We start from the raw sequence: 14,041 nt of genomic DNA on the forward strand, positions 1-14,041 counted from the left end.
GCTGGCTATCAGAGGGCATGTTTATGAGCTGGTGATAACCACAGAGTGTTGCTTAAAGGACTGTGTACCACTGGGCTCTGCACAGAAGTGTTTGGGGAAGCCCAGGCCGTGAGCTGGGCTGATGCAAACTTCCCGAAACAGAAACTTGTGTTTGGCTGAAAGACTTTTCCAATCAGTTTTGAGAGTTGAAGTAACACAGGTAATGTGGCTACATTCAGAACTGCACAATTATTTTGAAAAATAATTTCAAAAATGTGATGTGAGGTTTGACTGATACAATGTGGAATGGCAACAAATTAACATTTTTAGTCAAATAATGTCTATACTTGGAATACATATAATGAAAGCTTCTTCTCACACAAACTTGAGCTGACTGAAAGCTTGTATCCCATTAATAAAATCTGTTCCTATTTTAATATAACTAAGTGGAAATGAAAATTAAGATTACCTGAGTTTCTTCAACTGCGCTTTCTCATCTGTTGGAAATTTCTAAAATTTTTACTCTAATGATCATTTGGGCTCTGGGTTTGGAGACACTGTCCTCTTGTACAATCCAAACTGCTTTTGGGGGGAAAAATTGTATTTCTTTGTATTGCTCATATGCCTGATGAAGGAATTAACCATTTTAGATACTAAGACTTGCAAGGGGAAACAAAAAATAAATAAATTATAAAACTGAATTTTTTATTCAACTTACCTGTGCCTGAACTCTAAAGATTAAAAAAAAAAATTAAAAGGTGATGCTTTGTGGCCTGACATCATTCCTGTTATCATCATAGTTAAGCGCAGCCAGAAGGAGTTTATCTATTCTTGATTACCTTCTAGAATCCAGCACAATGACACAGTGTTCCTTCTGGCAAATGTTAGCAAGAGACTCAGCATAATTCTAAATATATTCACACATTTAGAAACTTAATCAGTAGACTATATGTTTGTGAGTCATGAGATAACATTTCTGTGCTCGATAAAATTCTTATATTTTAATAGAATGACATATAATTATAGTGATTGAGCACAGCAAAACTATTTTGTGGGCTCCCCCACCCTTACCCCTCCATCTTTATCAAACAGTAATTAGGAATTTGTTAGCTAAGAAACTGTAGATTTAGTGTACACTATTCTGAATAAAATACTACTAATTTAACAGGTTTTACTGGATAATAAGTGTTTATCTTATCTTAACCCTGAAGTAAAACAGGATTTAAAAATCTTTAATAAGTGTTGGAACCTAACACTTTTTTTTTAATCAAAATAAATACTTATTCCAGTAGGATAACCCCAAAAAACTAACATTTATTTTTAAAAAAGATCTTAATATTTAAAATGTTGCTGCTTTTATATTTAAGCCAAATTCTATAAAAGGATTTTTGGCCTTCTGAGTTTCTTGAAATGTCATTTTTTTTAAAAAATAGAGAAAATAAATATGAGTGAGGATATTACATTTTTGGAATGCCTTTTAATAGCATATGTTTTTAAATACTTTGATTAAGCAATATGATATGTATCCTAGATTATATTATTATTGTTATGGGGTTTGACTTAAATCAGTATCAGTTTGGTTGTTCTTCAAAAGTCTAGATATGCCAGTTGCGTTTTCCAAAGACCAAAAGGCTATATCTGTTTTAAAAATGGGATGACATGAAATAGCCTCAGAAGACAGATCTTGAAGAATTATTTCACCAAACAAAATGTATCTACTAAAAGCTCATTATGTATCATTTCAAAAATGCCTTATTGGATTCGGTTGTTAGATGAAACTTTACTTTCAAAGTGCTCATATTGTGAAAGTACAGCGTTGAGTAATAACTGTTTTAGCATTGGGGTTTTGTTTCGTTGGAGTTAATTTATTTTCTTGGTGAAAATCAGTTGCCAGTTGACAATATGTAAAGCTATTTTTCATTACTAATTTCTTCCACAGATTCTTCTATTATGCCTTGTTGATAGAAAAAAAATGTTTTAAAATGAATTTTCTTTAAAAAATGCCTCATGCTTTAAGGTGTAATATTTATTTTAATATTTGAATCACATATTTCAAAACATATCTTCTTTAGATATACATGCTCAAATGTTTTGTGCAGTAGTCCCTTAGACAAGCTTTCTGTTTCCAGCACCACACTCAGCGCAAACAACACCCTGGCCTTGTGGTTTCTGCTCCTGATGTGTGACTTCATCTCTAGTCAGAAACACAGGGGTCATCCCGGACATCTCCCTTTTCTTGTGACACGTCCAGCCTGTCACCAAATCAGATGTTCATTTTGTCCCCTCAGTATCTTGACTCCCCATGTCGACCACCATCACTAGTCCAACATGCTTTTCATGCTCTTTCCAGCTAATGAAAAACCCTGCCCTCTGCTCTCCTGCTTCCATTTCCCCTCGTCCCCATGCATTCTCTTAATGGCCCCCAAATGTGATATTTTTAAGACACAAATCTAGTGGTGTCAGTCTCCAGCATAAAGACCCTTCAATGATTTCCCACTACTGTTAGAAAAAGACCAAAATCTTTATCACAGCCTTAAATGTCTGCCTTCCTCCATAGAACCATCTGACATAACTGTCCCTTGTCCTTAACTTTTTGTGCTCCCGAATGCTCTAGGCTTCCTTAAGTCCCTAGGAAACACTGTGCCCCCTCTAGCCCTCCATCCTTGCTCACACTTTTAAGTCAACCTCTCCTGCTAGTCTCCTCCCTGCTGAGGTACCAGTTCTTCTATCACGTGGCTCAACAAGTCCTTGGGGGGGGGACTTTTCTGACCTCCTTGATTGGATCCTGTATCTCTTTTAAATGCTTTATAGTTTCCCATACTTATCTTTCATAGCACTTACTACAGCTTATAATCCTAGTTTATAACAATATAGCCATTATTATTTGATTAATGTCCATCTCCTCCATAAAGCCAACAACAGATCTCTGTTGTTCATCAGTTCCCTGAGTGTCGGTTACGGAATTAGCACACATCCCCTTTTGGAAGCACATTAAAACCGACCCTCTCATCAGAAAAAAAAAAATGAAGATATGGGCACATCCACAGAGCTTACCCCACAGTTCCAGGGGGAGGTGTCCTTACCCTAGTTCTTATCCATTGAAGCAGATTTTAAAACTACTGCCTTGAAGGTCAGTAATAATAAAATAGTTGATTAACTCAGCTGTGTAAATAAACCGATCCTATTGCCTAATCAAAGTATATGCTATAAATTTCAGATCAATCTTTTAAAAATGTCCCGTTTTTGAACAAATGGAAGAGAAAATGCTCCCCTTTTTTTCCCATTCATAGTTGATGTGAGCAGAAGTCACCATTCTATTCCTCTTACTTAATTGTCTTACTAAATACACACTTTACACATGTGCCAAATAGATACCAGAAGTGCCTTAGATAAAATCTCATCTTGGAAAACAGAAAAATCTTTGTTAGTAAACAAAATGAATGAATGTAGTCTTCTGTTCACCATCAGTTTTTCTGGGACCACTGCATATTTATTCCCTCCAGTGGCTTGATTAGGTCCCATGTTGACCTAATGGGTGCCAGAGTGAAAGCCTTTATTCAAGGATAAGTGTGTATGATAACAGCACACAAACTTCTCTGTCAGGTTGGAGGCATCAGAAGGTGGTAGGCTTCAGAAAGTAGAAGGCTTCCAGGCTAAAAAGAGCATTTAGTGCTAAGTTTAATGTATGTGTAGGTAAAATAAAATTTGGTCCAGTATCCCCAAATAGGATATTTTTTCTAAAAGAAAACTAAGTCTATGTTAGATCATATGGAATCAGTTCTCACTGAATTTCATCCTCTTTCACCTCCAGGCTTTAGAGAATTTAGGAAGGTCTTTAAAACAGATTTATGATGTTGAAACCATTTATTTTGCCTGCTTCCTCATTGGAAAAATCAGAATTTACCTATAAAATTGTTGAGGTCTGGTTTCTTGTTGTTGGTTTGTGTTGTTTTCAAGCTTTATTTTGATCCTTTTGATAGGCTTGATACGTGCAATAATCACATTTCTTACAAATTCTGACCTGCGAAGCAGTAGTGTTTTTACATGTAATGTATTATACAGCAGAGGAGTCTCATTTTAGCACTTCAATTTTCCAAAGATTTGCAGTTTGAATTAAAACTGACGTGCATTGAAAATAAGGTACTTAGTCCTCAGGGTGCTGCCCCAGGACACCTACTTTCCTGACTCCACACACTGTTCTTAGGTGTCTTCATCTACACTGTTTTGCTCTTCGTGGGGATTACCCAAATCCTTATCTCCTGCTCAGACTTCTCTCGTGGTTCCCATACTCAAGCCTGTGACTTGGCTTCCCTTCTGGTGGGTCCTGGTTCATATGCGCCACGTTGGAGTTATGACCTATTCCCCTACGCCCACCCCACCCACAGAGATAGACAAGCAAGTAAATAAACCTTTTTCTTCTTCCAGTATTCTCTTTGTAAATGACACCACTCATCTTGTTGGCTAATCCCAGTTATTCTTTCTTTCACTAAAAGCCCAATCACTAATTCCAGTTAAATCTCCCTTCCAAACATGGCTAGAATCCATCCAGTTTCTTCATCCTGCTGATCTCATCTGATGCAGGTCACATTCATCATCACCTGGGCCAGTCTCGTGACTGGTCCCATATCTCCAATCTCCCTCCCATCCATGGGCCACATGATAGCAGCGAGTTTTTTGTTTTCTAGATGAGAAGTCAGTTCCTGCCCAGGCTAGCATGTGTTCTGACTGGTCGATGCAAATGTTCTAAGCTGTGAAATATTTGGAATGGTGCTCTCCTTTAGGTGCCTTCTTTAGGTTAAATCCTTCAACATGGTTTTCTAGGCCCTCCGTGACCTGGCTGCTGCCTAAATCTGCAGCCTCAGTTGTCACTGCTCTCCCCTAAATACTACTTTCCATGAGGACCCAAATTCATCTACTCCTTAAATGTTGTCAGTATCTCTTACCTCGGAGTCACTGCAATACTCTATGTTTGAACCATCTCCTTACACACCTCCTGATACCCCCCTCATCGAGCTAATTTCTGCTCATCTTTAGGCCTAGATATGAATGTCACCTCTAAGGCATCTTGTTGTATGGTCCATAGCATCCTTTATTGCCCATATGTTAGCATCATTACCTTATCTGTCAGATTGTTTTAGTCCCTAAGCTCTCAACTCCATGAAAGCGGAGACTGTGTTTGGTTATTACCCTGGATCATGGCACATTGTTGGCACATAGTAAACACTAGGCACTAAATTGAATGACTAAAGAAAAGGGAACAGATTTAGGGTCAAGGGTAGAGTCGTGAATATGCTGATTTTGAAAAATCGGAGTGATATTTAGGTGGAGATACCAGAAGAAGATTGGGCATGTGGTTCCAGAATTCTGCAGCGGTGATTGGATCCTTAGACATCATATTGATAAATGCTGTTTGAAGTCCTGTTGTCCTTGTTACTACTTAGACGGTTCGTGTATCAGGAGAGAAGAGCAAAAGCCAGGCCAAGGGAAAGCCAGCGTTCAATCATTGATAGTCCCATCCACTTCTCCTTTTGATTTCTTAATAACGTGCTCTTCTCCCACCCAAAGAATCCACTCAGATTGTTTTTAATAGTAAAAGCAATTATTTTAATTTAAATTCAATTAAGCAAGTGGGATGAAGCACCTACCGTGTGGTGCTTCATACTCTCCCATATAATGGGTATACGGTAACGTATGGATCCTGCACTCGTGGATCTTACAGGTTAGCAGGGAAAGGCAATCAACATTTATCAAGTAAATAAAAATAGTCTAAGTGTTGTGAAAGAGAAATACAAAGCTTTATGGAAATACATATCAAGGACAGTGAGACGTGAAACTCCTGAAGGCAATGTTTTCATGTATCTTTAACATTTTTGCTAATATTGCAACTTGTAAAAGCTGACACCTAAGTAGTACTTTTCCTAAGTGTATTTTTTATTATATTTTCAATGTACTGTAAATGGGAGCATGTGAGGATCTCTTTCAAACATAAAAGGAAGTTTCTTACTGCTGTATTTTCTGAAGGGGGAAAAAAAAGAGTCTTTGTCTTGTTAAAGGAGTTCCAGACACATCCTTTAGCAACAAAAGTCACCAACTAGAATCATATAAATTTTAAGGACAATGTACCTTAAGTGATTTAAAACCCAAGTTTTTTATAAAAACTTCCTAGAATTTTTTTTATGGGGCTCAATGAAGGGCCGGTTAGCAGAATGTGTGAGGAAGCCAGCCATTAGTTGAAAAGTGAAACCATATGCACTAAGCATTCCAAAGTGAACTAATAGGTCACAACTGCTTCAAAGTTCTCCCAGCTATCTGCTTCTGAGAAGTAGATTGGGTGTCTTTTTTGACCTCTTTCATAAACACATGCTTTTCAGTATATTTTCTTACGAGAAGTTGTATATTTAAGAGATATAACCAAAAAGGAGAAAGTGAATATTGCAGAAGATAAATTATTTGATGACTCGAGTAAAAGCAGAAGAAAGCCATCTGCTTCTGAGCCAAACATTTGGATTAAAAAGTTATTTAAATGTTAGTATTTACCTTACATAGTTTTTCTGAAGATAGCAATGAGAAAGAAAAACTACCAAACCCATGGGGCTTCCTTGGAAATCTTGGGGTTGGAGCTGAAGAAACCACAGCCTCTTTGCTGAGTTCATGAGTGCCCCTGGAAGGAGCCAGCTCAGTGTGAGAGCTGGGTCTCTTCTAGCTCCTTCTGATGGACATGCACAGCAATATTTAAAATTCTGTGTTGCCATTCTAAAAAAAACAAGCTATTCTATTTTTTATTATTTTATAAAGAAATAATATAAGCATATATATTAGCAAAATCATCCCAGATTATATCTGAGTTGAGCTGAGTGCTTCACAAAATTTTCTTTTTAGCAAAATGTATTTAAATCTAAGTAAAATGTGCAACTATGGAATGCAACTTAGAGGTATTATTTTGTACTGCAGGGGTCTGAAAGATTACATTCATATGTATTCAACAAGTGGAATGTGATTTGTTTGGAATCTTTAGCTAATTAATATCTGGCAAGCACAGTTGTTGGAAATCAGGTTTTATCCAGATGTGGGGAAAAAGCTCTATACCAATACCAGTTATCAGAAGTTTAAGAGTAACATTTGCCTTAAGAAAAAAAATAATGCATCTGTTAAAAATACCCCTTTTTCCCAACTTCTCCAGGTATTGATCCTGTGCACAAATTTTATTCAGTATTTCTAAAACTCCTGAATTGGGGCTTTTAATTGCAGCATTGTATCTGCATTTTATGTATAACAGTACATGAAAATTAATTCAGTACAAATGTAAATCCGTTAGCATCTGCTCTCCTCTGTTCTTCCCAGACCTACTTTCAATTCTGCAGGTCATTGAGAGCAGGCCCTGTGGTTGGTAGGCTCACTTGAAAAGCAAGCACAGTGGACCCTTAATTTTCACCTTTTCCCATTTTTAGGGATTATTTCTTTAAATGCCATGTAGTTTCTCTCTTCCAGTTTACAATTATTAACCATACTCTCCAGGAGCTACAACTTGTTTCTATACTTAATGGACTCAAGGCTGGAATATTTAAATTAAAGATAACAATGAGATACGGTAGAAAGAGAAACTGGTTATGTTTTGGGGTATAAAAAAAAGATGTCATAAAGGGAGGCTTTTTTTTTTTTTTTTTTGGTTTGATATTTGTTCCCACACAAACATCCCTTTCGAATGTAATACTAAACTGTAATCCAGGATCTCGTCAGTAAGGAAGTTCTACACCTTTTTCTTGAATAGCCTGCAAGATAAGTAGAAATAAGACTTGTTGCTTTGTAACTGTTGCTAGCTGGTGTAAACAATCTGTTGTTTCAAAACGTGGCTTTACTTGAAGTCCATTCTTTTTTTTTTTTTTTTTTTTTAAAGATTTTATTTATTTATTTGAGAGAGAGAGAATGAGAGAGAGCACATGAGAGGGGGGAGGGTCAGAGAGAGAAGCAGACTCCCTGCCAAGCAGGGAGCCCGATGCGGGACTCGATCCAGGGACTCCAGGATCATGACCTGAGCCGAAGGCAGTCGCCCAACCAACTGAGCCACCCAGGCGCCCCTGAAGTCCATTCTTATTGGTGAGAATCGACTCTTAGATATTCTTATTAAGGAATTCCAGTAGATAACAACTGGGAACCTCTCATTTGGAAATGTTTGATGTTTCCTCCTGTTTATTGAAGTTTTACAGAACACACAGATTTTTTTTTTCCAATTTCCAGGCTTGTTTAAAATCCCATCTTAATATAAACTTTTTGATCTTCAAAACCAGCAACTCCTCTCACAGGCATATGCAGGGAGTATATCATCAGTCTCCATCATGAATGTTATTACTACTTAGATCCTAAATTAGGTACAAGCTATTATGTACTGTTCAAGAACAGTTCACTTTATAGCATAAAAATGTCTTAGAAAAATCATCATGCTCAAAATATCAAAGTATAAATGTCATCATCCTCAGTTAGTATTGACTGAGTATACATATATACATGGAATTATTAGCTAATGCTGAACATAATACATAAACTTTGCACTCTATGAGCTTAAATCTAAAATAGAAAATACTGTGCACACATTAAGGCACAAAACAGTCTAATATAGGCATTCTTGTTTTATTAAAATTTAAAGAATTTATGTATTGTTTCAACAGTGATGTGCATGGATAGACCTTGACTCTTTTGAGAGAAAATTGTAGTTATTTACTGTGTTGGTTTAGATCTTTCTATAATGGCAAGCACAGATTTCATGAGAGTTAAAATGCAGGTTCTTGCTAACAGCATTTGTGATAAACTATTTGATATTTCAAAAATTCTAACCTAGTAACTTCTGTATGTATATATGTGTGTGCGTATATGTATGAGAGAGAAAAGGGGGGACCAAGAGAGTTGTATGTGGCAAGGGTAATTGATTGATGACTTATCTTGAGAAGCTAGCAAGGTGCTCAGCACTATGCATCTTACAGGTTCTCAGTTAATAGTTACTGAAAACTAAAGGTAAAATTTTAAACAAAAACATTTTAATTCCTCAAAGATTCAACTCAATTTTGAAGGAGAATTCTCATCCAAAGAACACCACTATGAAATCACACCATTATTATCACTCTTTTATAGGTAACAAAATGGAGGCAAAGGGAAATTAGATAATTCTTCCGAGTCATAGAAGCAGTAAATTGCAGATGCAGGACTCAAATATCTAAGACTCCGCTCTTGGTTATTCTTCTATCTCTAGTAAAGGAGGGAAGTTGCTGGATATTTGGAAACTATATTTATTTATTTGCAGAGGGTACCTTATGAGTTTATATGGTGATTCAAATTATTAATATTTTTTAGTTCAAAAAAGTTTACATTTTCTAAGCATATACTATCTGATTAGGAAAAAAGCCTATGAATATTTTTAGGGATTCAATATAGCTATTCAAATATTTAGGGATTCAATATAGCTATTCAAAATTCACAAATTGGTCTGTAAGGAAGAAAATGGAATTTATCATACTTAGTAAAAAGGTAGTAGAAACTTTATAATCCTTTTAAATGAGAAAAGTGAATCAATATACACACTTAAGACCAGTGCAGAAAGAAATTGGAAAATTAAAGAGTCCCCTTCAATATATGACAGAGCCACTACGTGTATAATTGTGCCTTAATGCACATACATACAGCACGCTCTCCTCATCTTTCTGACGTTGATAGAGGAAGAAAAGTTAATTATCAAGAACCTTTCTACTTTTAATATTGGTCAAGGCATCTTTCTCTGGACCCTTGAATTTTGTCCACACTGATACAGTCAAGTAGAGAATTAAAGAAACTAGATAGAAAATTCAGGTAAGAATTTGAGGTGGAAGATGTGTTTCAAGAGAAGGAAAGTCTTGGGTTGATTTTTTTTTTTCACTTTAAATTTTCAGAATATTTATTCCTTTTGATCAAATTAACTGAATTCAGCTGGTCAGTTGTTTACCTAGATTCAAACAAGAGAAATAAAACATCAGTATTTAAAATTTGGGGTTTTTATTTATTTAACTATACTATAAGTAAAATTTTCTCTCACATTGTACTGTAGTTTTTTTTTTAAGATTTTATTTATGTGAGACAGAGAGAGAGCACAAGCAGGGGGTGGGGCACAGAGAGAGAGGGAGAAGCAGACTCCCTGCTGATCCGGGAGCCCTACACGGGGCTCCATCCCAGGACCCCAGGATTATGACCTGAGTCAAAGGCAGACACTTAACCAAATGAGCCACCCAGGCTCCCCTGTACTGTAGTTTTAATGCTTGTGAATATGTTCAACTTACAGGAAAAAACAGTTCTCTAAACAGTGGTTTGTTTGGGTTTTTTTGTTTTTTTTTTTTTTAGTGCCTCTTTACCTGTCCGTTTATCCCTTTAGTCCGTGTCTTCACGGACCACAAATCTCTTCCACCCCTTAAAAGTACAGGACGAGGCTTATTTTCAGGAAGATGCTTTCTTGATGTGCATTTAAGTGTTCTCATCTCGCTAGAACATTCTTCAAAGCCCCAGTTCCTAAGTATACACTTGGTACTCACGGGCAGGTTCTGATTGTGGACATTACCCCCCAGCACTGGCTGAAGGCTGTCCATGCTCACTGCGATCTCTTTGCCCTTAGGAAAATGTGCCGGGGTGGAATCTGGGATGCAGCAGTCCCTGAGGAAAGGTGCAGGAAATGTGCTGTGAGGCGTAGGGGTGGGGAGCATCAGGCATGCTTCCACAATAGCTGTGAGCTCTAGAAGTGCCTTATCCTTCACTCTCAGGCTCTGTTCTTCCTCCTGTCACTTGAGACAGTGCCAGATCCTGCAGTGATTACATGCATCCTATCCTATAAGCAAAATCCCTCCTCTGGTGTGAGTCATCCGAGTGCTTTCCCTCTGGTCACGTGAGGCCTCTCTTCTCTCCATCCCCGCCCTGCCCCGCTGCTCCTGTCCTGTAGCCCAGCCCGCCAGAGCCCCTAGAGCTGCTTTTGGTAACCATTTTTTTTCCACTCTATCCTTACACTTCCATTGCCCCGAGACATCAACCCTGTTTCCACAGACTCCTTTATGAAGCTCTCCTCTCTTCCTTTGACTTCCCTTGGTTTAACAGTAACCCACTCCTGGCTCTCCATCTTCATATCTTCCTTCTTCCCAGACATATTTACTACTTGCCTTTTCTCATCCCTTAAGTGTACCTGTTCCCCAGGTTTCTATTATTAGACGTTTCCTCCTTTCATTCGTGATCTCACCAAGTAGTCTCATCAATGTCTAAGACTTCAACTATGACTTTAACATTGTCAGCTTTTAAATGGCTCTCCTAAGCTCTAGACCCAAATCTAACTGCCTATTAGACATAAATTCTTAGGATTTTATGAGCAGACCTGTACATCTTCCTACCATTTCTACTATTAGAGGGTTTAAATAATTTATAAATTTTATACATATGAAAATTAAATAAACAACTTTTTAAACACTGGTTTTTAACTTTACGTTTCTTCTGTTACACTGGTTCTTAATGTAGGGTCCAGAAATGTCCTAAGTAGTGTATTTAGACATTGCAGAATTTTCTCTTACAAGTTTTACCTAGTGCAAGGAATTTCTGCCAGTGACATTTCATCTAATAAAAGGTTTCTCCCAAACTGCATAAACAATGTCCTTTTAGGGAAGAAACTGGTCAGAGTCATAATACGGGGATATGTTGAGGTTATATGTTGAGATTATCTATGTAGCATGGACAGTATTCTGGAAAATACCTAGAATCTTGAGAATATATTCAAATAATACGTCTAAATGGCAATCACTGTGCATATCACATTCATATAAATTAGCTTATGTAATTTTTATAACAGTCGTGTGAACAATGGGTCAGATGTTTCCTCAGTTCACTGATTTTTAAGGAAGTACACAGTTTAGATAAATTAAATGACTTTTCCAAGTTCACACAACTTACAAGTGGGATTGCTATTAAAAAATGCCCCATCGGGGTGTGACCCTGTTCATTCTAAGGCACCTATGCTGAGTAAGTAGCTGAATTTTTCAATGAATATATAGTGAATACATTTCAAATGAAGAAAATGTGCAGTTTATAGTTTAGATATCTCTGTGTTTCAGTCTTCAAAATCCATTTCCATGAATCTCCCTGTAGTACTAAATTGGCCACTTATACAATTCCCCAAAGATTTTCAATGATCTTTAAGTGTTGGCATGAAATTATAGCGACGGGCCCAATCACAAGGCTCTAGAGTTTGTCATCATCTTTATCGCTGCTCAGATTGCCGAAAAGGCACCAAATAACACCAAAGCGGTTTAGCTACAGTTACAGGACTACAAAATGATCTTAATAAGCAGGTAATGGCCAGGATTTCACTTTTACCATTATTATTGATAATTCAGATTTTAAGAAACTTAGGAATTTAAATCCACGTAGTTTTACTTAATCACTAATTTATTTGTATATTCAATTTAAAACATTAACTTTGGAGAAGGAAGAGGAGAATTAAAGTTCCCCATGGACAAGAATGAGACTTTAAATTTTGAGACTCTAGCCCACAATTGTGTATAATGTCCTACCTTATTTTAAACTTATTACTTTCATAACACTTGTGTTAAAATAACAGAAACAAACCTTTATCTATTAAGTGATAAATGTGTTTCTTCTTCTTTTGAACATAATAAATTCATAAGATATCTTGGACAAATGTAAAACTACTTTGAGGTAGAAATATAATTTGGAATGAAAATCGATTTCACTTCTATGTATTTGATGTCTTTGTATTCAGTTTACATAGAATAGGACTTAACCAAACATTTCTAAGTTGTGTGGCCAATAGCTTTTTACTCCTATATCACAAAGATATTTATATCTGTGCCACTTTTTAATAACCCCTGGAATAAGCTAGAACTCTGGAAAAATTCTTTTTCCCTGAACACAGTGGTCCGTCGCATCTCTGCTCCATAATCATTAGCTGGTTATCAAAATTCGAATATGCTTTATAACAGTGACATGAGATAAGCAAACAGACTCTTTGTTATTCGATAAAGGATACTGATTAGAAGCAAAACAGTTTTTACGATGTAATCATAAAAAACTTTTGCGTCCTGCATGTATTATGCAGCACTACCTAATCATAAAGAGTTAATCTCACTCCTTTTGGACTCTAACATTTACCATAAAAATGCTTTCTAGTATCTATATAATTTTTCTCTTCTTTTTGTCCCTTCTTTGTAGTTGTTTGAAATTACAGTGCCTCTCTCTCAAGGCCCCAAACCAGTAACAATCAGTTTTGCCAATCACACTTCCTGCCGATGCATGTCTAAACTGGACGTTTACAGACAAGTTCACTCCATTATTAGACGTTCCCTGCCAGCAACACTACCACAGTGAGTATGAACTAAATCTATTTTTTTCTTCATCCTCTACTAATATAAAATTATTTTCAAGTAAACACAGTTTATTGGAAGAATTTTTGTGAAATTTGCTATAATATGCTTTGCATCAAATACAAAAGAAGACAAATTTGATACTACACCACGAAAGTAAAATTAAACTGAAACAGGGAAGCCCTTTTTATAGACAAAGTAGTTCACAATATAAAACCAGTATTTCTATGGGATAACACACTTTCCACCACTCTTCATATCATCAGTGATTTGGCCTAACTGATCTAACATCCATGAAATCAAGTGTGCAAACTCACAAATGATGTTAAAGCTAAAACCGTTTAAGCCTCGGTAAGATTTTTGGTCCAAAACAAAAATATTTTTAAAAATTATTTTACATCCATTAGCATTCAGTTGCCTTTCTTCAATCTCGATTATTTTTTCTCTATTCATCTTTTTTATTTCAGCAAGAATTGAATACTGAAATACTGAATTACTTGAAAGAATTTTCTCTTACTATTATTTCAAATTAATATTCAAAGTAACATTTGCTATTCAAATCCTTTCTCAGCATATTTTTTTAGGCTGGTAAATGGCAGCAGATGCTGCACTTGGTCATACCGAAGGACCTGCATAGAACATCAAGTGTTGACGCTGTGAATAGTTTATAATGACTCATTATGCATTGTCAT

At 36.4% G+C, this 14,041-nt stretch overlaps 1 protein-coding gene across 1 annotated transcript in view; it reads left to right on the forward strand.

The window, feature by feature from the left end:
- Positions 1–14,041, forward strand: part of VEGFC (vascular endothelial growth factor C) — a 102,320-nt gene that overhangs the window by 68,277 nt on the left and 20,002 nt on the right. Inside the window, exon 4 of the mRNA XM_032413233.1 lies at positions 13,198–13,349. Within this exon, the coding sequence (XP_032269124.1) occupies positions 13,198–13,349 (152 nt within the window). The remainder of the gene's footprint in view (positions 1–13,197; positions 13,350–14,041) is intronic.

This window comes from Phoca vitulina, unplaced genomic scaffold (assembly GCF_004348235.1).
Source record: "Phoca vitulina isolate PV1807 unplaced genomic scaffold, GSC_HSeal_1.0 scaffold15, whole genome shotgun sequence".
Lineage (NCBI taxonomy): Eukaryota > Metazoa > Chordata > Mammalia > Carnivora > Phocidae > Phoca > Phoca vitulina.